Source organism: Sus scrofa, chromosome 1 (assembly GCF_000003025.6).
Source record: "Sus scrofa isolate TJ Tabasco breed Duroc chromosome 1, Sscrofa11.1, whole genome shotgun sequence".
Taxonomy (NCBI): domain Eukaryota; kingdom Metazoa; phylum Chordata; class Mammalia; order Artiodactyla; family Suidae; genus Sus; species Sus scrofa.
The window spans coordinates 120,240,546-120,266,579 of record NC_010443.5 but is presented as its reverse complement, the minus strand read 5'-3'; the positions used below and the strand labels follow the sequence as shown (position 1 = coordinate 120,266,579).

General features: G+C 35.8%; 1 protein-coding gene across 7 annotated transcripts in view; it reads right to left on the bottom strand.

Moving 5' to 3' along the window:
- DMXL2 (Dmx like 2) overlaps window positions 1–26,034 on the bottom strand; it is a 160,355-nt gene that overhangs the window by 32,024 nt on the left and 102,297 nt on the right. For all 7 annotated transcript variants that reach the window (XM_021095420.1, XM_021095456.1, XM_021095423.1 and 4 more), the window contains 9 exons: window positions 23,117–24,793; window positions 19,802–19,912; window positions 15,175–15,344; window positions 11,519–11,616; window positions 10,909–11,074; window positions 8,555–8,819; window positions 3,684–4,762; window positions 3,092–3,283; window positions 1,126–1,202 (listed from right to left, as the gene is read on the bottom strand). In XM_021095420.1, the coding sequence (XP_020951079.1) occupies window positions 1,126–1,202; window positions 3,092–3,283; window positions 3,684–4,762; window positions 8,555–8,819; window positions 10,909–11,074; window positions 11,519–11,616; window positions 15,175–15,344; window positions 19,802–19,912; window positions 23,117–24,793 (3,835 nt within the window). The remainder of the gene's footprint in view (window positions 1–1,125; window positions 1,203–3,091; window positions 3,284–3,683; window positions 4,763–8,554; window positions 8,820–10,908; window positions 11,075–11,518; window positions 11,617–15,174; window positions 15,345–19,801; window positions 19,913–23,116; window positions 24,794–26,034) is intronic.

The following is a 26,034-nucleotide window of genomic DNA, read 5'->3' as shown; positions in this document are numbered from 1 at the left end:
GTTGTGCAAGCTTAACCCTGAACTAAAATATGAACTCAAATCCAGAGAATCCTATTTTAGAAATACCCAATCCTAAAGCCAAACATGCTTACATAGTTCCCTCATCTTTACAGAGTGGGGCAAAGACAAAAACCAAAGTAAAGTTGACTCCCTGAAGAGTTAATCACAGCCTAAAAACTAGAAAACGTACATTTAAACAAAATTTATTTGGATTCTTGTTTGGTGCCATTTTAACCAGTGACTGATATCAAACAAGTTGTCTTGGATCACTAAGAAGATCACAGTTAGCTAAATAAACTCTTTTTTCCTTATTTACATTTCCAAGTTTATGGAGTTACTTGGACATGGCCTTATTAGGCTAACATGCGAGTACAGGCCATTTTGAGAGAGTAATAATTCCTTATGCAATAACAAATCTTCCCACAAGAGGCTGCTGAATTTACAGAAAAAAATCTAAACATCTGTTTAATATAAATTTATTATGATTCTATTTATATTATAAACTCTTCATTTATTAATATAATCCATTTCGGTCTAGGTCATCTTTCCTAGTGATTTCTTACTATTCACACTGTCACAGGCATTAAAATGCAAAGTATATGCTGATGAAAACAATTAGATGTTTACAAAAATTCAAACTATTACTTCTAATTGATAGCACTTTCTATTATATAGAAATGTGTAAGTAAAACTGATTTTAATAATTCAATGTGAGGAATGTATCTTTGCATTTTTCACATGTTTTCCCAATTTGAACTGAAAATCAAACAAGCCAATACTAATCTGATGCTAAAACAGGGAAAAATTAGAAAATCTCATACTATAAATAACTTTTGATAGTGACCACTTCTTGAAAACAAAAAAAAATGGTGATGATAATTTTCCTTTACCATTTGTCATTTTTCTATATGTCTGTTGTTACTAGGTAATAGATAGCTGAACTAAACAATTATTTTATTTCTCATTCTTTCTCATCATATTAAAGTATACATGGCAGTTATATTTGAGAATTTTTTGGTTCCTAGGAAACAGAACCTTAATATAACTCTGGAACAGTTTAATGTTTCTGCTGTATTAACACTATTTTGCTTTTTTGTTTTTTGTTTGGTTGTTGTTGTTTTTTACCTGTAGCTATGACTGTCACATAATGCTTGGTAAATTGATGCAGAAAGTGATGCTGCTAGTGAATGAAGTGTGTGCACCTAAAACCAAAACAGTCACAATTACATACTGTACTAACATTCCTATACAACAGTAACATGTTAAAATTACAAAATACCCAGGAAACTAGCAAAACTATAAATAAGACTAGATCCTACCTGAGACTACTAACTCTATGTAAAGTTCTAAAATAACACTCACCCCATTACATATGCATTGCACAACAAAGCTAACTGATCCATACGCATCTTGAACAAATATTTATTACTGTGAGCCTGACATTTAACAAGCTCTGAGCAAAGTGCCAAGGCTCACATTGCTGGGACTGTCTTAGCTTGCTAATGATAAGCCTAAATAGTAATACTCAAAAAAAGTAGAACCCAAATAAGTATAGACTTTTAAGAACCTTTATTTAAACTTGCCTTATGAAATTCCCCTTGATGAAAATAAAGGCTTGACCTTATCAATAAGAATGAATTAAATGTTTAGAAAATATATCAATTACTGTGTGAAATGGTTAATTTTCTAGAAAGCAAGTAATCTATTTGGTACTTAGAAGTAGTACAGTCTTAGAGTTTTAAATTCAGAAAGTTTAAAAATTATCAATATAAAAACCACATCCTAAAATGCCATACTGAATCAACATTTTGAGACTCACAAAATCTTAAAGTTTGAAGGGATCTTAGAAACAGTTTCATACTTTTTGAAAGCTTACCCAAATTTTTAGGAACTAAAAAAGTTTACTCAGGGCTTCTATGCATTTAATGCACTTTCTACATTCCCACATTCACCTATCAAATACTTTAAGTAATCTCTGCTAAAATACTGATATAGACTAATTCACGCTAAGGATCTAATAGGTTGATATGACCAGGAAATCTTGGGTCCTTCAGAAGAATGTACTATCAGAGACTGAACTTATCTGTCAAACAAAAATTAAAATACTGGGGACCTGAAAAGACCTCAGCCACAGGATTGGGAAAAGCAGAGCACAGTGGAGGTCTAATCAACTCTCCACATCCTGCCACATGCCCTAGTGTTTCTTAGAATCTATCCGTTCTTAAGTTTTCAGCGTGGGATACAGTTTTAATTTGGGGTAGTAACTCTGCCAACATTCTAACTGCCCTGAGTGTTATCTTAACAATCCTGGTCCTCTCACAGATACTCTTGGAACTTATATTTTCATAACATGTTGGCACATAAGCAAACAGTTATAAATATCTCTACTTCGTGATTCATTTAAGAGGAATGGAGAATCCAGTGAAATATTTGCTAAGAATACTGTCTAGAAAATTAATATTTTACCAAAAAAGTATTTGCCGGTCTTAAAGGAAGACAATAACTTTTCTAGAAATAAGAATGCTTACTTTTCTTTTTTAAAAAGTATTATTGATTTACATTATAGTAGCTTCAGGTGTCCAACACAGCAATTCAATGTTTTTAAAGATTATAGTCCCTTTAAAGTTATTGTTAAATAATGGCTATATTTCCCCGTGCTGTATAATACATCTTTGTTGCTAATCTATTTTATACTTAGGAGTTAATACTCCTTAATCCCTACCCCTTACTTACCCTCCACCCTGGTAACCACCAGTTTGTTTTCCACAATGAGTCTGTTTGTTTTCTTATATACATTTATCTGTTTTATTTGTTACATTCCAAATATAAGTGATAACATATAGTCTTTGTCTTTCTGTCATACTTAGCATAATACTGTTTAGGTCCATTTGTGTTGTTGCAAATGGCATAATTTCAAGAATGCTTACTTTCAAATTACATTCATTGAACAAATAATCTTGAACTGGTCAGACTGAGAAGATAGCAAATAAGAATACTTTAAAATTTTTTCTAAGATCAATATGGAAGACAAGCATAACATATTTACCTTCTCAGTATGTACAATAGCAAATGATCATAAACTTTACATTACCTTCACATCTTCAACAGTGGGATGAGGTGGTGTTTTCATCTGAACAATAGTATAAAGTATATCATGGATGTGATTATTTAGGTACAACACAGGATTAGCTATGACTGTTTTGGTAGAAGCAATACTTGCTGAAAGCAGAGGCAGGGTGGTAGGCAGTGGCAGTGGAGACTGAAGCTGTTTCACTGTTGTTTCCTGTGAGCGACAGTAGATTACTTTTTTCAAAGTAGTTAAAATGAAGGACAAAAAAAAATCAATTAACAGTTATATGATATCACTGGTAGTAAACATTTGAATAAAAGCAAAAGGTTAATGAACTTGTTCACTCATTCTACAAAAACTGATTACATACCAGGTACTATGCTAGATAAAGAAAATGTAAAGATGAGTTTGACACATCTGTGCGCTCAAGCTTTTAGCCTCCTCTTAATTACAAAAACTTTAGTCTAAAAAGACCCATGGAAAGTATAAATACCTGCTTCCTATGAATAGAGGAGCTGAGCATTTTAACTAGTGAAAAGACCTTTATAACTACAAATCAAAGAGTTACTGAAATTAAAATAACCAAGAATGAAAACAAAAGTGAAGTTCATACCTGCTGTGATTCTTGTAGCAAAAATTTGAGTTCCATCCTTACTGAGGCCAGACCACCACCTTGAGCCCCATGAAGGCTACAGTAACTAAGAAAAACTCTGAGGAGATCTTGATTGTTCTGCAACCACAACTTCCGTCTTTCTGCATGCTCTCGTTTAGCCTGCAATCTTCGTCTTTCTATTTGGTGCCGCTCATAGGAACCAATATCTGGTTTGTCCCCCATTTCTTCCTGTTCCAGAAGATCACTCTCTACTTTGGAATATGTTTTACTGGCATAATCTTTAATAACTGATTCATGGTTACACACCTCATGCAAGGCAGCAATTTCCTTTTCAAGCCAGTTATAGAGTTGAAACCTGAGTTTTCCTCCATCTACTTCATAACCTGTAGCCAATGTTCTTAGTTCAGTCATAAGGATTTTTAAACAAGCTCTGAATTTTAGTTGCTCAGCAATCACATCAACTTCAGTATCAACTTCAAGACAATTCTCTTCCTGAGGTGTCAATAACACATTAGGATCTGAGGCTTTCTGATCTTCTTCTCTATCTTTTTCCCCAACATCTGTACTTTTCATTACTAAACCAACCGCATCTTCTTCGTCTTCTAAGGCACTATCATGCTCTTCACCCCAATCAAGAGTAAGAGGTTCCTCTTCAACTTTTACTATTGGCTGACTCCAGTCAAACTCTGATGAAGTTACGTTTGACCAATCAACGCCAGCACTTCTATCACCTTCACTCAGAGTTTTTGATTCTGAAGGTACATCATCCATCTTTTTAGAAACAAAGTCAGGCTGATCTTTTTTTGATGGTAAGGCAGACATTTTGGTAACTTTTGGAATTTTGGAGAGTACCTCCAAGGCTAAAACAGGGCATCCAACTTTAAAATGAGCATTTGCTGTGGTAAAGAATAATTTTCTTTCTATGAGGTTAATTTTATCAACGAAGTTCTTCTCAGTTTTGAGACCTAAGGTTGCCAAAGTTCCTTCAGGGGAGGCAAGGTTTCTCCGAATAAGCAAAGGATGAGTTCGAAGGTAGTTGTAGAAACTAAACACCACTGGGTTACATGATTTGATGGTAACTATAGAAACCAAACAGAGACAATCACTAGGTATTACATTAATTTATGATTACAAAAGAAGAAAATGTCAGCATTTCCTCAAAGTAAAAGATACTTATATATTAACCTATGATTAAACATTATGTATACATCCACATAATACAGCTGAAATAAAAATAATTTTCCTATGTTTTGCTATGGAGTGGTATCCAGACTACAATAGGCAAAAGAAGATGCAAGAAAGTATACAGCATATAAAGTAAGCTACCTTTTATCTAAAAAAGCAAAGAGGTGATATATGCACATACATAACATACACACATGCATACTTTTATTTTTTAAATGGAAGAACACACAAATTTTTTTTTAAATTAGTTCTCTAAAAAGGGAGAGAAGAACAGGGTAGAGAGATCAGGAAGGAAGCTAGATTTCTCCTAAAAATACCCTGGTTTTGTGTATTTATTTCAAAAAACCACATCAACATTTTATTTAATTCTAAAAGAAAAAATTAATTTTTAAAAATTCACAAAAATAGCAAAAGCAAAATTAAACAAATGATTCTTTGTATCAAGTTGGTAGCATAACTACAGATAGGAATTATAAAGTGACTTTTTAAAATAAGAAACATGACTGCACATCCTTAGTGGGATATACCATGAACATAAAAAGGACTGCCCCAAAAAAAGAGAAAAGCTTAAACTCTTCTTAGTAACTATGTTGTTATAAAAAATACCTGCATAATTATTCTGAAACTATTATATGTATATAACACAAACAGCAAAAAACTATGTTAATGTCATAGGAATCTAAGCTTTTCATTGTAAGACACAAATTTGAAATCTCAGCAGAAAGAATCCTATAATCTATGTTTTAATTAGAAATTTCAGTGTGAACACATGTATCTCATGGGAGAAAAAATTTCATTCATTCATTCATTGAAATAGCCTAAAAATGATGATCAAACCTGAAGCAATGGATATCTCTGTTTCCAGGCTGTGGTCTTTAAATATTATTTACAACTAAAGGGAAGCAGGACTCTCTGAAGGAATGGCCATTTCAGGTCTGGGGTTGCAGATGTACAACATGAGCCTGAAACATCTTGCCAAACCAGAAAGCAAAGAAACTATCACAGAATAATTCAAAAGCATTCAAGATCTTAAAGAGGCTGCCATTGGTTAAAGAGGAGAAAATGTGAACATCTGAAATAATAAATTGGAATGGATTAAACACAGCTCTAGTTAAAAAAGTGAATTCAAAATAATCTTTAAAAAAAATAAAAGAATAATTGGTCACCTTTGTGGGATGCTAGGAAACAAAGCTACTACTTTGAAAACTGGTAAATAAAGAAAACAACTGAGTTCCTGCTGTGGCATAGTGGGTTAATAATCTAACTGTAGTAGCTCAGATCGCTGCAGAGGTGCAAGTTCAAGCCCTAGCCCAGCACAGTGGGTTAAGGATCCCACATTGCCACAGATGTGATATAGGTTACCAGAGCAGCTCAGATTTGATCCCTGGCCCAGGGACTTCCACATGTCATAGACGTGGGGGAAAAAAAATCTGACAAAAGCCTTTATAATTTTAACTTGCCAGTTTATACAAAATACAGATAAAACAAGGTGGGGGGGGGGTAACGACACATTAAATGAAACAACAGGGATACAACCAGCATTGAAAATTCAAGAAACCACAAGACAACTCAATTTCTTTAACCAATAAATTATCGGGGGGCGGGGGGTAGCTAAATATGGATCAAAATACACGAAAGAGTCACCTGGACCATTCACAATACGTAGGCCTCATTTGGATCTTGATTCAAACAAATCAACTGCGTATGATTTTATGAAACAACCAAGGAAATTTGAACATTGTTTGATTACTAATAATATTTTGTTACATGTCATAACAGTGGTATGCGTCACGCTTTTAAAAGAGTCATTTTTTAGAGGAACATGTTACAATATTTACAGATGAAATGAGTTTGCTTCAAAATAAATCTATACAGTATTGAGAATGGGAGGGCTGGAAAGGATGGAAATGTATATTGACACAAGGCTGGTTATGAGTTGATAACTACTAAAATTGGATGACAGATTCAGACTTTGATTATACTATTTGCTTGTATATACATATGTGAAATTTCTCCTAACAACAAGCTGGAAAACATTAAGAAACAAATAGAATCTTCCTTTTACAAAAATATGCACATTTTATTAAAATTACCTGGGTAGCTCAGATACTTATTTTTCTTCTAAAGGTTTTATTTCCCTTCCTTTAAACAATTTGAAAATACTTATGGTGGTTTCCCCACCCCCTTACCTACAGTTTGGCTTTCCATGGTTTCAGTTACCTAAGGTCAACTGAGGTTGAAAAATATTAAATGGAAAATTTCAGAACTAAACAATTCCTAAGTTTTAAATTATGAATGGTTCTTAGTAGGGTGATGAAATGTCTCACTGTCCTGCTCCATCCTGTCTTGGACTGGAATCATCCCTTTGTCCAAAGGATGCTGCCCTTTAGTTGCTTAGTAGCTAGCTGCATTTATCAGATCCACTGTTCTGGTTATTGGAGCATCTGTGTTCCAGTCACTTAATAATGGCTGCCAAGCACAAGAGTGGTGATGCTGGCAATTCATCTATGCCAAAGAGAGGCTGTAAAGTGCTTCCTTTAAGTGAAAATGTGAAAGTTCCAACTAAGGAAGGGAAAAAAAAACGTATGCCAAAGTTGCTAAGATCTACAGTAAGTAAACAAATCTTCCATCTGTAAAATTGTGAAGAAGGAAAAAGAAACTCATGCTAGTTTTGCTGTCACACCTCAAACTGCATAGTTATGGGCACAGCGCATGTTTAAGTGCTTAGTTCCACTTAAGGGAAAAGGCATTAAGTTTGGGCAATAAAATTCAAAGTGAGAGATCACATTCATATAGCTTTTATCACAGTATATTGTTATAATTGGTCTATTTTATTTTTAGTCATTGTTGTTAATCCCTTATCAAGCCTAATTTGTAAATAAATCTTTATCATAGGTACATACATACATAGGAAACAACTACTGTACATAGGGTTCAGTATACTATCCACAGTTTCAGTCATCCACTGGAGTCCTGGAATGCAATCCCTACAGATAAGGGGGAACTACTTTATTAAAATGTTGTATTCCTTTTTTTGTAAAGAAAAAAGTAAAAACTGAGCTTGAATCTTTATTCATGTCAGCTCTTTTAGCATTTAAAAGTATGTAATAAAAACATCAGGCTAGAAAATTATAACTATGGAAAGTACAAAATGAAAAGTAAAAGTTTCTACTCCTCACTCCTATTCCCAAAAGGCAACCAGTGCCAGTATTTAGTTTTCTGTGATTTGTTCCAGAAAACAACAAAAATAGAGGGAATGGGAGACCAGACACAAGTTATGTGTGCACACACGTATATATGTGATATGTGTATATAAAAATGCAACAAAAATCATATTGTTCTGTATTTTACCTTTTTCACTTAATAACACTGCACATATTATTAGCACAGCAATCTACCTCATTTTTTAATAGCAAACTGTTTCTATAGTATGGATATATTAATCTGGTAATGGTAGGTTGTGTGTGTTTGTGTGTGTGTGTGTTTTACCTAAGTGAACATTAGCTCAGAATCTGTCGTGTGTGCGTGTGTGTGTGCACGAGCGCGCATGCACACATGTGTGCGCAAGCAAGCAAAGTCTTTATTACGGGAAAACAAATAGCTCCCAGGACAGCTGGGACAGGGGAGAAGAAGATCCCTTCTGTCTTCTTTTAAAAAAGAAAAAGAGAAATCCGTAAAGTGCCTACCTTGCTGTTCATCATCTTCCTTTGGTGTTTGTTCCAGTAACGTGTCCAGGGCTCGCGTATAATCTTTCATTACCCAATAGGCAAGACTACGCAGGAAAGGATCAGGATGTAACCTTCTGCAATCAAATCCTGAGCCATCCTTTTGGCAACCCAAAATTTTCTGATTTAGGATGGATATATAAGTGGATGAAGTCTCAAAATCAGATTCATATAAACGGGCAATAACCATGGCTAACTGGATATCTTCCATTTTTTCAAGACATACCTATAAATTTAAATATTAAGACATATTTATTTAATGATAATTATTCAGAGATAAGAAGCCCCACTGATAATCCTGAAATTATCTACCACTTATATTCTCATAGTGGAGGAAAGAGGCCCAGAGGTTGAGACAGTGAAGTCTAGTTAAATGACTGGTTGGCAGGAGATTAAGGAATAGCAAGAAGATTAAGAAACTGGAACTTCACAGCTTCCAGCCAAGAATATCATTTATAAAATAAGCATAAAACAAAGTATATTGATACCACCTCAGACTTAGAACAATTTAAATTCATTTTTAAATTAAATACCACACACGACATTTGAATTTATATATATCAGTTCATCTTAATTTCCAAATATATTTCCATATCATAAACATAATTATTAGTATTTTATTTTTTTTCTTTTTAGGGCTGCACCTGCTAGGTTCTCCGGCTAGGGGTTGTATCAGAGCCACAGCTGCTGACCTACACCACAGCCACAGCCACAGCAATGCTGGATTTGAGTGGCATCTGCAACCTATACACAGCTCACAGCAACACTGGATCCTTAACCCACTGAGTGAGGCTAGGATGAAAGCCACATCCTTATGGGTACCAGCCGTGTTCACTACCGCTGAGCCATGATGGTAACTCCCTAATTATTACTATTTTAAAAGAATCTCCTATTTATACAGCAAATAGATTAAGAAATAAAGCCACATATTCTATTTTTACTCTCTGTGAGTTTATATTCTAATGTAACTACTCATCTTGAGAATTTGAGGTCATTCAGGTAATATGAGCATCTCAGTTAATCAACCTTTCTCTTTTTTGCACGAGTGTCTTCTAGGGTAAATGTCTCATTTCAAAATTACAAATATCTGTTACTTTTCAAAAATCATACACCTGAGATAATTTTGAAAATATGAGTAGTTCTAAATATAAAGTACTTTCACTTTGTTGGATATTTTCTATTTTTTCTATCATGTATTATTTCCAGCTGTATTTTTGCTTCACTTATTTGGATTGTTCATTGTAAGTATCCTAATAAGATCTCATAAATAAACAAAAATATTTATAATTACTCTCTTAATTAGCTACTAGGATTATATATAAAAAATGCAAAGGTTTACCTCTTCACATTCTTTTTCTAATATCTGAGAATAATACGACTGTACCAACTGCAGTGTCAGTTCCTTGTCTATGAATTTCATTTAGAAGAAAAAGAAATTAAAGTATCTGCCTATCTACACTAGATAAGGAGGCTGTGACCTATACATACTTTAGTTCAGAATCACAAGATGGACAGGAAGAAGATATTAATAAACCATTTTTCATCATTTTTTCAAACATTTATATTTGAAATGAAAATAATTATCTTGAAATGCGATATTCTCTATACAAAATTTTTTTTTTTCTTTTTGCCATTTCTTGGGCTGCTCCCGCGGCATATGGAGGTTCCCAGGCAAGGGGTCGAACTGGAGCTGTAGCCACCAGCCTACGCCACAGCCACAGCAACGCCAGATTTGAGCCACGTCTGCAACCTACACCACAGCTCACGGCAACGCCAGATCCTAAACCCACTGAGCAAGGCCAGGGATCAAGCCCAAACCTCACGGTTCCTAGTCGGGTTCATTAACCACTAAGCCACGACAGGAACTCCTATACAAATGTTTTAATTTTTAAATTATAGTTGATTTACAATGTTCTGTCAATTTCTGCTATACATTAAAGTGACCCAGTTATACATATATATTTATACATATACATTCTTTTTCTTACATTATCCTCCATCATGTTCCATCACAGGTGACTGATGAAACAAAGGAGCAGGACCTCATTGCTTATCTATTCCAAATGCAATAGTTTGCATCTACTAACCCCAAACTCCCAGTCCCTCCCACTCCCTTCCCCTTCAAGTTAGGTTTCTCACTTAAATTTATTTATAATTTCATTTACCATGTACTACTATTTAAGTTAGTAACCTCTGGAGTTATTCTCTACTCTCTATCCTTATAAACATATGACCAAACATTACAATCTCCTCCACCACCTTTCCAGGTTTTCAAGTCCTTACAGGTATTTCGTAGTATGTTTTCTTAGCCATACCTCAATGGCATCTTTCAATGAACCAGCTAACAAGAAAAAAGCAGCAGATTGTTCAAATCGTTGTTTTCCAAGTAAGGAAAAAGCATTTTTCAAAGCAGCTTTACGCCATCTATCTTCATTAAAGTTGTGGCTGAAAAATGCTGTCATTTTTTCATCATGCTGTGACCTGGGAACCAAAGCACAAACATCAGTGGTCAAACCAAATTCAAGATATTTTGAATCCTTTACAGAATATATGAAAATAGAAAATAAAAACCTCAAACATCCATCTAAAAGAACAATAATAACTTTAGTGATTAGTATTTGTTATCCAGCTTCTCCCTTTTTCTAATAAGGATAAAGCTGAAAATACTATATGTATACATAAATAGGAAGTCTGAACATTTTCTATTTTTCAAAGTAATTTAATCAACTTACTTTCTAACAATAGCCCACTCTTTAGGTTAAGAAAAAAAAATACTGAGCCAATTTTATTGCAGATAAAGGAATCAAGGCCCTAAAACAGAAACTGGTTTGATCAAGCTCATCTAAACACTTTCAAAAGTATTATGTTTCTGACTCAGGGCAATCTTCATTCCATTAAACCATATTAAGTATTAAGGCAATTTACCTAAACAGACCCCACACCACTGCTTTCTTCTTCATTGAAAGGTAGAATAGTGCAGCATCCAAGGCATCATTGTTCCTTTGAAAAGAAGCTTTGGCAACCTAAATGGTGAAGAAAAAATTATATTCAATTAACTACCTGATAAAAGAATTACAATAATTAATGCTTCCCTACTACTTCCATGGCTGATAGAATCTCTGACGATGAGAAGAGTTGGCTCTACTCCACAATCTACAGTAGCTTATAATACATGCTCCTAGAGATAATCCCTCATATACCAGTAAGTATAATGAAAATAACAGCAACTAGAATTTACTGATAGTTACCATGTACCAGCACTTATTAGTTAAGCACCTTTCACTTATCTTACTGAATCACCACAATCCATGAGGTATTATTCCCATTTTATGTAAGATGTGACAGAGAGGTTAACTAAATTGCCTAAGGTCACACAGTAAGGAGTACAAAAGGGAACCTCACTACTAATAAAACTGTCTAACACAGGAAATAACACAGAAGCGGAATATTGACACATGAGAACATTTCTTAAAAATTAAACATATTTTTTAATGTTTTGTAAAAATAAAATGCTGATTTCTGTGGTACATATATGATTTCACAACTTAAAGCTCTCTCAATATTGATAAAATATCTGTGAATAAAGATCAATTACACACAAAAACATGCATTCACACATTTTAAAAACTATAGACAAAAATAAATATTCTAAGGTTTTTTGGTGTTTTTTTTTTTGTTTTTTTTTGTTTTTGTCTTTTGTCTTTTTAGGGCTGCACCCATGGCACATGTAGGTTCCTAGGCTAGAGGCTGAATTGGAGCTGTAGCTGCCAGCCTACATCACAGTCACAGCAACTTGGGATCCAAGCCGCATCTGAGACCTACGCCACAGCTCAGGACAGCGCTAGATCCTTAACCCACTGAGAGATGCCAGGGATTGAACCTACATCCTCATGGATGCAAGTCACATTTGTTTCCACTAAGCCATAACGGGAACTCCAATGTTCTAAGTTTTTTAAACATAATTTTTTTAAAACATACTTTTCTGGTATTTTTCAATCAAATTTTGACAATACTGAAGTATTAACACATTCTTTCTGACATGTAACTAAAATACAAAAGGCTTTATTTTGAACAGCTTTCAAATTTTAGTTCTTAAAAATTCCACGATAAAAAGCCTTAATGAGTACATAATTCTCTTCATACCATAATTGATAACCTCCTTTGAACCCTATGACCAAAGTTGCTGAATTTATACAGATCCAATCAACTCATGTAAGCTTAAAAATTGTTATGTAACATTATTGTACATAATCATATTGTTTTGAATACAGTACCATAAAGACCATATAGATTTCTCAAAGATAGTGAGATAACCTCTGCAAATCACTAAGTTGAGAGGAATAATGATAGGAATAACAAAGGATGTTTTGGGAATTCCCATTGTGGCTCAGCAGTAATGAACTCGACTAGTATCCATGAGGATGCGGGTTTGACCCCTGGCCTCACTCGGTGGGTTAAGGATCTGTAAGCTGTGGTGAAGGTCGCAGATGTGGCTTGGATATGGCATTGCTGTGGCTGTGATGTAGGTCAGCAGCTACAGCTCCAATTTGACCCCTAGCGTGGGAACTTCCACATGCTGCAGGTGCAGGCCTAAAGAAAAAAAAAAAAAAAAAGAGGATGTTAATTATTAGCTCACACTGACTGATGGTGATCAGTAAGCTACCAAGATGTGGGAAAGATACCTAAAACCACATCACAAATGCTTTACTTTCAATGCTCTTTTAGTCCTCTTCTCCCTTCTTAGCATTTGCTCTGCCTCTGACCATTTAACTTAGTACTTCTTCATTTTTTTTTTTTTTTCCTTTTTAGGGTCACGCTTGTCACATAAGGAAGTTCCCAGGATAGGGGTCAAATTGGAGCTACTAGCCTATACCACAACCACAGCAACAGAGTATCCAAGCTACATCTGAGACCTACACTGCAGCTTGCAGCAACGCTGGATCCTTAACCCACTGAGCAAGGCCAGGGATCGAACCCGCATCCTCATGAATACTAGTTGAGTTCTTAATCCACTGAACCACATCGGGAACTCCAGTACTTCAATATTTTATAATTTTAACAGAAATTTTTATTCACCTTCAACTAATGATTTATAATATATACATATGAAGGGGAAAATGTTACATATCCTTTTGATTTAATTTTAAGAGATAAATTACTTGCAGAAATAAATCAGACGTATATATCAGAAATACTCAATTACAATGACACAGCACATTACTGACAAGAAGCAGAGACTTTGTAGACTCATCTGAACATTTCAGATAAAATATGTCCTCTTTTTCCACTGCTTTGAGATATATAAAAAAAAGTAATGTAGATACTGTGTTATTTATATGCTATACCAATTAACTTTCCCCACAAACCAGAAGCTACATTTTTTGGTTGGCATGAGAACAAATTCCTTCTTATATCTGTGCCTCTTCTGAAAAGAGAAATGTTGACATCTTATTGGCAGCCTTACATGTAACAGGAAAATGACACTTTTACATTCACATTTCAAACTGTGTTCTGAGGACCATAAACACCAGAATCAGAGGACACTAACTAAAGATGAAGAGGCCATAGCCCTATCACCCCCTCCACCTACTAAATGAAAACCTCTGAGAGGAGGACTGTAGGATGTGTGTTTGCCATATGATTCATTTTCCTGACACTAAAACTTGAGGACTACTACTATAAAGGAAAAAATTTCTCTTGGGAGAAATGAATTCATACTCTACAAATGTAGTATAATTAGTTGTACTTCTGGGAATTTCAATGCACTCTTAAAAGTAAACAGTGAATGCCAATTCCATTTTTCTAACAGTGACAGAGTAGAAAGGGTATGGACTAAATCTTACATTTTTAAATGATAAGCAATTGGTCTGGTGAGCTAATCTCTCTGAGTCATAGTTTCATTAAGTGGAAAATGGAGATGGTAACATGCAGCTGGTGAGATTATATGAAATAATTTATGAAAAGCAACTGGCACCAAACCTGATACACAAAAGGCATTCAATAATGGTTAGTTTCCGAAACACTGATAAAGTAATTTAACTTCTACTAAAAAATTTTTAACAATTTTGTTCAAAAGGGTATCTACCAGAAAACTGATTCCAAAAACCCATCTTAAAATGTACAGCATGTTTCATTTGCTGCCATAGACATTTCTTCAAGAGCGCACACATCAGAATTTTTTATTGAATAGTACTTTACATGTGCAAAGGAAGTTTGCTATTTATGACCTAGCCACACAGAAGATCTTTTACATAAAAGGAATGATTTTTCTATGTAATGTATGTAACTGAGAAGAACTTAAGCTTACTTTCTAAATTTAGATGTCTGTATTTTCTTAAACTAGGACACATCTCAACCGATAGCAGAACACACTGCTATTTCATAAACATTACATACTCACTATACATGGCAAAAGACAATTGATGGACATTTCATGAAGGTCAAGTTTTAGGATCTCCAGAAATTTTTATTTAAGAAATTCTCAAGAAATCCCCCACCACAGGTTTTCTGGAAGATAATACCATGTTTATGCTTTAAGAAAAGACATTTTTAAACTTTAAAATACAATAAAGTAAAGTTACCTTTTCAATGCATCTTCGAAGGGTGTTAATATTCCTGACCCACCAACCTATTCCCATAGCTCTTAGCTCAGACCACTGTGGGTCCCCTCTCTGAATTGCCGGAATCATATTAATCAATTCTTCCTCAGCCTCAGAATGAAAAGCCCAGGCAAAATGGCAAGTAGATACACCTAATTTATAAATACAAAATAATATGCCTCAGAACTCCATCCAAAAAGGACAAAAACAATTTTTCACATAGATATGTGTTTATTAATTCTGGAAAGAATTTTCAAGCAGAAAAAAAGGATGAAAGGATTTCATCAATCATGATTTTTATAGTATATGCCTCTAAATACAAGATCACTGATAGGATACACAAAATCCTTTTTTCCCAAATGTATTTTCTTTTTTCCCCTACAAAAACAAAGGCACTAAAATTTAATCATTAGAAAAAAAGATATTTGAAAATGGTGCTATTCATATGTACACACACATACCAACTTGTCAACAGTGAAAGATCTCGTCAAAATATCCTGGCCCATGTACTTGGGTGCTGTCTCACAGTGCCATGTGCTTGCAGACCATATCCTTCAGTTCTGGGTACTGAAAACTGCCCCATTCATCATTCTGGCCAAGCAGCTACATATCACTTCAAAGCAAGCTCTAAATTTGATGAGAGTTCCAGGGAATAATAGTGAGGTGGCACAGTCCTCTGCCTTTGGTTCCTTGGTTAAAAAGAGTTTAAAGCTGCCTAATACTGATAGTATGTGGCAAACAATTTTGCTCTGGTTAAAAGACTGTCAGGGATCTAGGCTGTATTCAGAGGCAACAAAATGGATTTAGTGACACTCTCCAGGAGTTTGTCAATAGCTGAACTATTCATAACACTTTACTCCACTTAGAGCAGGTAAAGAAGAAACATGAGAAGTGAACCACACAGAGTCAAGTTAGGCAGTGGGAATGCCACCAGGTAGAACCCAGAGGACCCCAGGAAGGAAGCGAGGCTAGTCAAAGAAGCCATCTATATGAATCCTTTTGGAAACAAAGACAAGTCTGAGGTCAATGGCAGGTCTGGTAGTCACATTACAGCACAGGACTTTCAAAGCTTTAAGGCCATCAATTTTACCACACAGAGTTTTTTCATTAACAACTAGTATATAGACTTCACATATAGTTTAGAGCTTCTCTGACAATTACCACTTCACAATCGTTCCTTCAAAAAGTATAAAAAAAATTTCTATGAGCATTTTGAATAATAATATTGTATATTTTAAATTCCCCATTGCTAACATTTATACACAACTGTGTTTGAAATCTTATCACAAAATCAATGCAACAAGCCTTAACTGTCACTACAAATTTAGGGGGAAAAGGCAAAACTTAGTAACATCAACTTGCATTTTTTCAGAACCTAAAAAAGTAGATTAACCTCATTATTTAAATATCTGGTTTTAGAAATGATTACTGCATGAATAAATCAACTATGATGGAAAATGCAAATCATTAAATAAATAAATAAAATAATTACTGCATGAAACAGCTAAAAAAATAAATAAATAAAATAATTACTGCATGACACTTTGCTTTAGAAATTGCTATTATGAGTTCTCTTGTGGTTCAGTGGGTTAAGGATCCAGCATTGTCCCTGCAGTGGTGTAGGTAGCTGCTCTGGTGCAGGTTCAATCCTGGCCCAGGAACTTCCACATGTTGTGGACGTGGCCAAAAAGAAGAAAGAAAAGAAAAAATTGCTATTATAAGGCTACGCAAAATGCACACTTTTGCATATAAAAGTAATATAAAATATATTACATTCTATATCCTTAAATGAAATCTGATTAAGTTTTGGTATGACTAAAAGGAAACGAAAATACACACAGGCATGTCAGGGGAATTTGGTTCAAAAAGATGATTAAGTAAACAGTGACTACATTTGGAAACCTAACTATTAGAAATGAAAAAAGGTATTAGGAAAAAAAAAGATGGGTACCAACAGGCACTGATTTTTATCTGCCTATCAATGGCAGGCTACTCTTTGCAATTTACCTGTGTTCTTTTTACCTTGTCTCTATATAAGATACTTAAGTTTTTCCCTGAAAATTGTTTCTAGGACCATTACCTACAATACCAGTCACTTTTCTCATTTCCAATGTTTTAACCATATCAAAGGAAAAATGGAATTTGACAATGCTTTAGAAATTTGAGGAGTTTAGGTATCCCTAGGCAGAGTACACAATATCATTAAGTGTTAAACACATTATACACATTGTTATAAAGTCATTCAGTATCATGTGACCATCATTTAAAACTAAAATTTAAAAGAACCTTAAAATATCATTTTTTCTTTTCTTTTCTTTTCTTTTTTTTTTTTTTTTTTTTGATTTTTGGGCCGCATCTGAGGCATATGGAAGTTCCCAGGGTAGGGGTCGAATCTGAGCTACAGCTGCCAGCCTATACCACAACCACAGCAACTCAGTATCCAAGCCACATCTGGAACCTACACCACAGCTCAAGGCAACACCAGATCCTTAACCCACTGAGTGAGGGCAGGGTCAAACCCACATCCTCATGGATACTAGATGGATTTGTTTCCACTGCGTCAAATGAGAACTCCAAAATATCATGTTCTAAACCTATTTCAAATGGCATGGATTGTTTAAAATGATAATACCAAGCATTTACATGAGTTGAATTTTGGCATCATCAAACATTGGTTCTGGGAATGTAAATGAGTGTAGTCTTTCTGAAGGTAGCAATACTTATGAAGGGTTAAGAATTTTCAAGCCCTTTGATTCAGTAATTTTGCTACTAGAAAATTAACATGAGGAAATAATCAGATATATATACAAATATTTATATGTGCGGTTAGAAGATCATTCATTAACAGTGATAACTCAAGAGAAAAACCTCAGCAAAATTTGTATTTTTAGAAATGACACAGGATTGGATAGATGAAATATAGTTTTAAAACATGATGGAATATTATTATTATTATCATTATTGATCTTTTAGGGCACACCCACAGCGTATGGAAGTTCCCAAGCTAGGGGTCAAATTGGAGCTGCAGCTGCTGGCCTACGCCACAGCCACAGCCACGCCAGATCTGAGCTGCATCTGCAACCTACACTGCAGCTCGCAGTAACGCTGGATACTTAAATCCACTGAGTGGGGCCAGGGATCAAACCCACATCCTCAAGGATACTAGTTGGATTCTTAACCTGCTGAGCCACAATGGGAACGCCAAAACATAACAGAATATTAGACAGCTGTTTAGAATCATATTTTTAAAGAATGTTTATGAAGGTAAGGATAAATGCTATGGTTAAGAATAACAAACTCAAACCCTCATATTCTTTTCTATTTCTTTTTCTCCAGGGATCAGATCCAAGTCACAGTGGTAACCTATGCAATAGCTGCGGCAACACTGGATCCTTAACCCACTGTGCTGGGCCAAGGATTGAACCTGTGTCCCAGAGCCCCCAAGACACCGTGGATCCTGTTGTACCACAGCAGGAACTCCAAGCCTAGTATTCTAGGTCCTACAATACTAAGAATATCCTCTGGGGTTGTATCATAAGGATGCTGGTTTCAAAAGGAATATAGTCCAATAAAAAGTACACTGGACTGGAATTTTAATTCCAACTCTATTAATAAATAGCCCTATATCTTGGACAGATCACTTTAAACTCAAGAGTGTTGATTTTTTTGTTTGTTTGTTTGTTTGTTTTTTGTCTCTTTAGGGCCACACCTGCGGCATATGGAGGTTCCCAGGCTAGGGGTCCAATCAGAGCTGTAGCTACTGGCCTATGCCACAGCCACAGCCACAGCAACAGCCACAGCAATCTGAGGGATCTGAGCCGCATCTACGACTTATACCATGGCTCCTGGCAAACCAGATCCTTAACCTACTGAGCAAGGCCAGGGATGGAACGTGCATCCTCATGGATTCGTTTCCACTGAGTGATGACAGGAACTCCGATATATGTATTTTTTTACAGCTTGCACTCACAGCATATGGAAGCTCCCAGGCCAGGGACTGAACCTATGCCTCCACAGTGATCCAAGCCTCTGCAGTCAGATTCTTAACCCATTATGCACAGTGGGACCTCCTACAGTTTTGATTTTTTTTATCTATAAGTTAGGGGCCTGATATAAATCTATACATTTCAAATCAGGGTATGTGGCAGTGTGTGGAAAGTATGCAAATCTACTGGCTTACTATATAGCACATATTCCTGAACATCCGCTTTACTTGTGAGTAACTAACTTAGAACATAATGCTTATACTAAGATAAACATAAACAATAAGGCATAGGGCAAATTTTACATAATTTTTAAAGAAAGGATGTGAGACAACACAGAAATTCAGGACCACTTTGGGTTACAACCTCAGGCATACCAAGTTAACTCATAAACTACTGTGACTTTAGTCAGTCACAGTAGTCTGAGAAACTGAGACAGATGAGCAAAAGTCACAGAGCAGAGCTGAATGATACACAGAAAAAAGTTAAGTGGGTACTATGTGACAGGAAGATCTTGAGGCTAGTGATAGGTATGCATATGGTGACTTATCTAATATGTCACACAAATATGAATATACCAACTACTTCAATACGAACTGAAAGTTGCACAAAGGTTGAAACAATACCTTGGTGAAGTAGCTGAACTCGGTATAAAGGAGGCAGAGATGTCAAAAGGCAGGTGTGCAAACGCATAGCTAGTAAGTACCGTAAACCACACTCATCTAATGTGTCTCTTCCTGTGAAGAAAAAATATGATTGAGGAAAAAGGAACGCAACATGTCAAAAACCAATAAAAAGTTAGAAAACAAATATTAAATTTAATAATAATAACTTACACAAAATAGATGATTTTTTTAGTGTATTCCTTTATTAATACTTCAGTATCTTTACTTACTTGGAGTTCCCACTATGACTCAGTGGAAAGGAATCTGACTAGTATCCGTGAAGACACAGGTTCAATCCCCTGGCCTCAATCACTGTGTTAAGGATCCAGTGTTGCCGTGAGCTGTGGTGTAGGTCTCAGACGTGGCTTGGATCTGCCGTTGCTGTGGTTGTGGCGTAGGCTGGCAGCTATAGCTCTGATTCAACCCCTAGCCTGGGAACCTCCATATGCCACGGGTGTGGCCCTCAAAAAAAAGAGACAAAAAAATATATATATGTGTGTGTGTACATTTATCTTTATAATAAGCATAATACTAAAACTTCCAAATGAAAAACATATCCAAAAAATTTAACTACCTATTAGTACAGGTAACAACAGTACTTAGAGCTACTCATAATAAATGAAAATAAAAAAGGAAATCTTGAGATCCAATGAAAAATATATTAACTATGGTAAGTTAGATACAATTTTAAAAAATATTCCCTATGCAAATTCAGATGAGATTTAAAGATAGGAATTATGTAAGTAAAATCATTTATTACATAATTAAGTAGGTAATATTTTCTAGGTTGGTTAGCTTAATTGAAATATTTCATTATCAAAGATTTGAAATTTGACCCCCCAGGCTAGTGTTACCAAGTTAAGGGTGAACTCTAACCTTGATTCCACAAATTTATTCTGAGTCACAGGTTGAGCAGAGGTATGAAAGCATACCAAGTTTACTCAAAATTACAGCCACTGTTGGATAAAAGCAACAGAAAAGCACTAACAGTACGAGCCTAGTAACTACCATTTAGTACTCAGAGTATAGAATTAAATATGTTCTAGAAGAAAATAAAACATTTTAAATTTTTGAAGTTCAAGTTCTAACTCTACTCCCCAATATATTAGTTCATTCACCTTATTATTCATTCAACAAATTATGTATCTGCTACGTCACAAGCATAGTTTAGGGGTTTGAGAGGGAATAAAGCCAGGGTGCTTATATCTTAGGAGACAGAGACAAACAATAAACAAAGAAATAATGTGTCTAGTGGAAATTCTTGCTATGGAGAGAAATAAAGCAGGACTGGGGGAAAGGGAGTGCTAAGGTAAGAGGGTCCTACTTTAAACAGTGTGGCCAGGGTAGAACTTTCCAATAAGATTACATTTCAGCAAAAATCTGAGGAAGTAAGGGAATGACAATGACGGATATCTAATCCTGGAAGAAAAGCATTCTGTGTGGAAGAAACAATATGTGCAGAGAAACATCATGTGCCATGTGTGGGACAGCAAGCAGCCATGAAGCAGAGCAGAATTGAGCACAGATCACATAGAGCCACACAGACCACTTAAGGACCTGGCTTTTGTTTTAAAGTGAGATGAGAAGCCATCAGTGAAAGTTGAGCAGAGGAGAGATTTAATGTGATTTTGTTTTAAACTAATCCCTGGCTCTTCTGTGAAGAAAAGACTGAGGTAACAAGAATGAAACAGTTTAGGAGACTTTATCAGTTATTAGGCAGGATGTGACAGTGACTTGAACCAGAGTGCTAAGAGGAGAGGTGATAAGAAATGACTGGATTCTTGATGCAGCAGGACAGCATTTGCCAATGGACTGGTTTGGGGCATGAGAGAAAGCTGAGTCAGGAATACCTCTTAAGCTGTCTCACCTGAACAAATCCTAGAACTCATTTACTTAGAATCCATTTAAGGAGATGTGCAGCTATTTAATCTCTGGGCTTCAGTTTCCCATCTGTGGAATGGAGACATTCACTCCTGCCTTTTCTACCTCACGAAAGTCCACTGTGACCAAGATGAGCCATTTTTACACTGACTAACCAAGGATACAGTTTTGTATCAGAAGATTTTACCAATTTTTCATGGATTGTGGGATATCTTTTCTTTCTGTCCCGGAGTAAAAACTCTGATGTATATATTGTTTGCAACAAAAGTTTAAGGTTACTTTGGGAAGAATCTGGATCTATTGCACACAACCTCAAAATAATTCAATTTTTTAAATTAACATGGTTAGAAAATAAGCCATAGGCAAAACTCTTTGAAGGTCACTAGTTACTTCAACCTATAGAAGAGAAAACTCTGGAGATATATTATAAGGGTATAAATCTATATGAAGAGATACATTCCAGGTAGCTTTGAGAAACAGTCTTTTTCCCCCGAACTTGGAAATCATGTGAAATAATTAAAAGATAGGCTTGGAGGCAATGACGTACCCATATGTGACCCCAGCTCTGCCACTTACTACCTATGCGATCTTACATGTTACTTAATCTCAAGATCAGTATCTTGTATCTTCACCTATAAAATTAAGTATAATAATAGCTACACTTACTAGAAGACAGTTGTAATAATTATGACAAAATACATAAAGCACTTGGCACAACAATTGTTCACTCCGCCACAACATTCATTGAATGAGTGAATAATCAATCATTTTCAGCTTCCTGTGCTAATGCCAACATTTAGAATCAACACCACGATCTGTAACTATCTGCATAAGGAAAGAATGGAATCTAATTTTCAGGGAGGCAGCCAAAATTTTCCTGGTTACAGAATGAATTAAGCAAGACACACATCATATTCAAATGTATGAAAACCTTTTCTCAAGAGAATTTCTGGAGATAATTAGGTAATCATAAGAAATTATTTATACCTAGAAATGGGAAGATGAACAAGTTGAACCCATGGGGTCCTTATAAGCCTCATGCTTCAATAGTAAAATTAACAAGTGGGCCATTATTATTGCTAAAAGTAAAATAAAAATAAACCAAATAAATCGATCCATTTGAAAAAACAGAAGACTATATATATCCGAAACCACATGAAGGTTTCAGGGTAAAAAACTCATGCGAGGATGCACACATGTATCATGAACACATAAAGTCACATGCACAAGTCCTAGTCTAGTCTTTTCTTTCACAATTATGTAAGAGTAATTGCCAATTAGGTCATTTTCCTGTGAGGTTTAAAGAAAGACTGCAATTTGACATTAGTCATAATATAGACAATACAGAAAGTTCTATTAACAATAACTTTACAAATTTTTAGTGAGAATATTTACCTGAGTGACTCTTATCTCTGTTTTCATCAAGCTCAGTACTGGTGGTAGCCACTGTATCAGCCAGAGCTACAAGGAACATCTGCTCCAAACGGGTAAGGCCTGGTAGACTTGAGTGCATAAGATGACTTGAAAGTACCCTAGCATGTTCTTGGCCAAAGTAAGCTGGTCCATATTGAGAAAGGTTTATTACTTTTGATTTGTTTTCTCTCTTTTCTGGCTCTAAGTCGATATCATCCGTTGTTATATCCTGGATTTGGAACAGCTCTGAATACTGATCCTCTGGTTGTCTCTCTGTATGATCTTCATAGCTCTGTGGTATTTTTGTACTTTCTTCTGAAATTCTGTATGTTGTATCTTGGTCAGCAGCAAGCAATGCATATAATGGTAGTGGAGGAATAGAATCTATCTCAGTATAATCTCGAGTACCATCTTTCCCTATGGTGACTGTATCCTTTGCTGTACTGCCACTTACACTAATGGTTCGAGAAAGATGTCGCTTAGTTCCTTCTCCAGCATCAGCATCTCTAACTACTGCAACTTCACCTGCAATACATTTTACTAAATGAGAGAGAATAGCTTTAGCCCGGCGGACTTTCCCCAGGTCCATCAATTCTAACAGCTGGGTTGGGTGATACTGCGGCAGTGTAGGGGAAAGTACATGTGCAGCCTCAAATAAGCCACCATCCTGAACTACAGTCGGTGAATAAAAAACATCATCAGCAATAGCTGTTCCTTCAACAATACTTTTCCTTGACAACATATTAGATTTAAAGACAGAATGATCTTGTATTGCTGTCTCTTCTCCATCAGGACCATCAGCTTCAATGTCTCCAAATTTGACAGCATGCTTCCACTGTGCATATACATGCATTTCACAATCCATTCCTACCACCAATATCCCATCTCTTACCCAAGAAAGAGAAACAGGCAGTGAAGGTGTACCGTCAACAGAAGACACTAAGTCTATAGATCGAAGGAGAACCCATCTTGACCTAACTCCTTGCTTGATACTTCCACCAAGTGGTAAAGTGATGACAGCTACACCATCCTTACTATTGATCTGCTCAGTCACAATCCCTGAAAGCCGCCCATACATGAAGATGTTAGCACCAACTCCCACTGTGAGAATGTGGGAGCCATCTTCTTTTGATACCCAGTCTAAATGTACTAAATGTTTGATATTTGGAATAAGATATCTATCCTTGCTCAAAAGCGCATCTGATTTGCTGTACACAAAGAGATTACTGTCGACACTGACCCTTGAATCAAGGACACTCCCGACTTTGACCAAATCATCAAGATGAATTGTTTGTTCTAAAACCCATTCTGACCCTCCTGTAGATTCACATTCAAATATGCAAACATGCATGGAAAATTCTTTAGAAACAAAGCCATTGTGGTGGATAGGTTGTTTGTAAGCCACTGCAAGCCGACCCGTGTATGAACAGCTAACAGCAACCGGCCTTCCCACAATGCTCACTGTACTGCTATTATCTTCTCCTTCATCATTCATCAAGGGCCATATCCTCCAATGATAGGTTTCCTTCTCGTCTCTTTTACATTGTGGGTTGGTTTCCATACTACATTTCCAGAAGCGTACTTTATTGTCAGAACAAGTTGTAACCACTAAATAAGGTGCAAGGCACACTGGATAAATTGAAGAGGAACTCAGATGGCCTTAAAAAAGAAAAAGCAGAGAGTCATAATAATAGAACCACAAAGTAATATGTTAATAATCAAATTCTAGAATATGATTAAGCCAAAGGCCACTATGAGCTTCTTCAGAATAACTGCAGTCCCCTCCTTAACTAGCGTCCTAAAACTAGTGAACTAAATATCCAATGGCCAAGGCATCTATGGAAGTCTTGAAAGCCACGTGGTGAAATCAAAACATGTAATAATAATCACTTAATTTGTTTTTAGGCAATTAAATTTAAATGAGGCAAATATTTTATTAATATAAAACCCAAGGAGTTCCCACTGTGGCTCAGCAGAAACAAATCTGACTAGTATCCATGAGGACACAGGTTCGATCCCTGGCCTTGCTCAATGGGTTAAGGATCTGGCGTTGCCATGAGTTGTGATGCAGGTCATAGACATGGCTCGAATCTGGCATTGTTGTGGCTGTGGTGTAGGCCAACAGCTACAGCTCCGGTTCAACTCCTGGGAACCTCCATATGCCACAGGTGCAGCCCTAAAAAGGAAAAAAGAAAAAAAAAAAAAAAAAAAAAAAAACCTCAAAGAGTTCCCTGGTGGCCTACTGGTTAAGGGTTAGGTGTTGTCACTGATGTGGCTGGCTGTCATAACTGTAGCTCCAGTTCAATCCCTGGCCAGGAATTGCTGCATGCTGCGGATGTAGCCAAAAAAAAAAACAAAAAAACAAAACAAAAAAAAAACAAAAAAACAAACAAACAAACAAAACAAAAAAAACCCCACCAACTCAAAAGCAATGAAACAGTCAATTCTTAATCAATAAATCTGTTAACTGCTATAATTTATATATGCATTCACCATACATGTCTCATTGGACTTTCATTCTATCTCTTTTATCACCTGCATTGTAAATGCTTAAGTAGTCATTATAATCTGCCCTTCAAATGCCCCAAACTGGCCCTCCAATAATCCAAACACTAGATCTGCCCCAAAATGTTTTCAGTCAGCTAAACAGACTGACTGTTTTCAGTCACAAAATGTTTTTAGTCAGCTAAACAGACACTAGATCTCATCTTTTCTTTTTTTGTCTTTTTTTTTTTTTTTTTTGTCTTTTGTCTTTTTAGGGCCACCCTCGCGACATATGGAAGTTCCTAGGCTAGCAGTCTAATCAGAGCTGTTGCCGCCAGCCTACGCCAGAGCCACAGCAATGCCAGATCCAAGCCATGTCTGCGGCCTACACCACAACTCACAGCAACACCGAATCC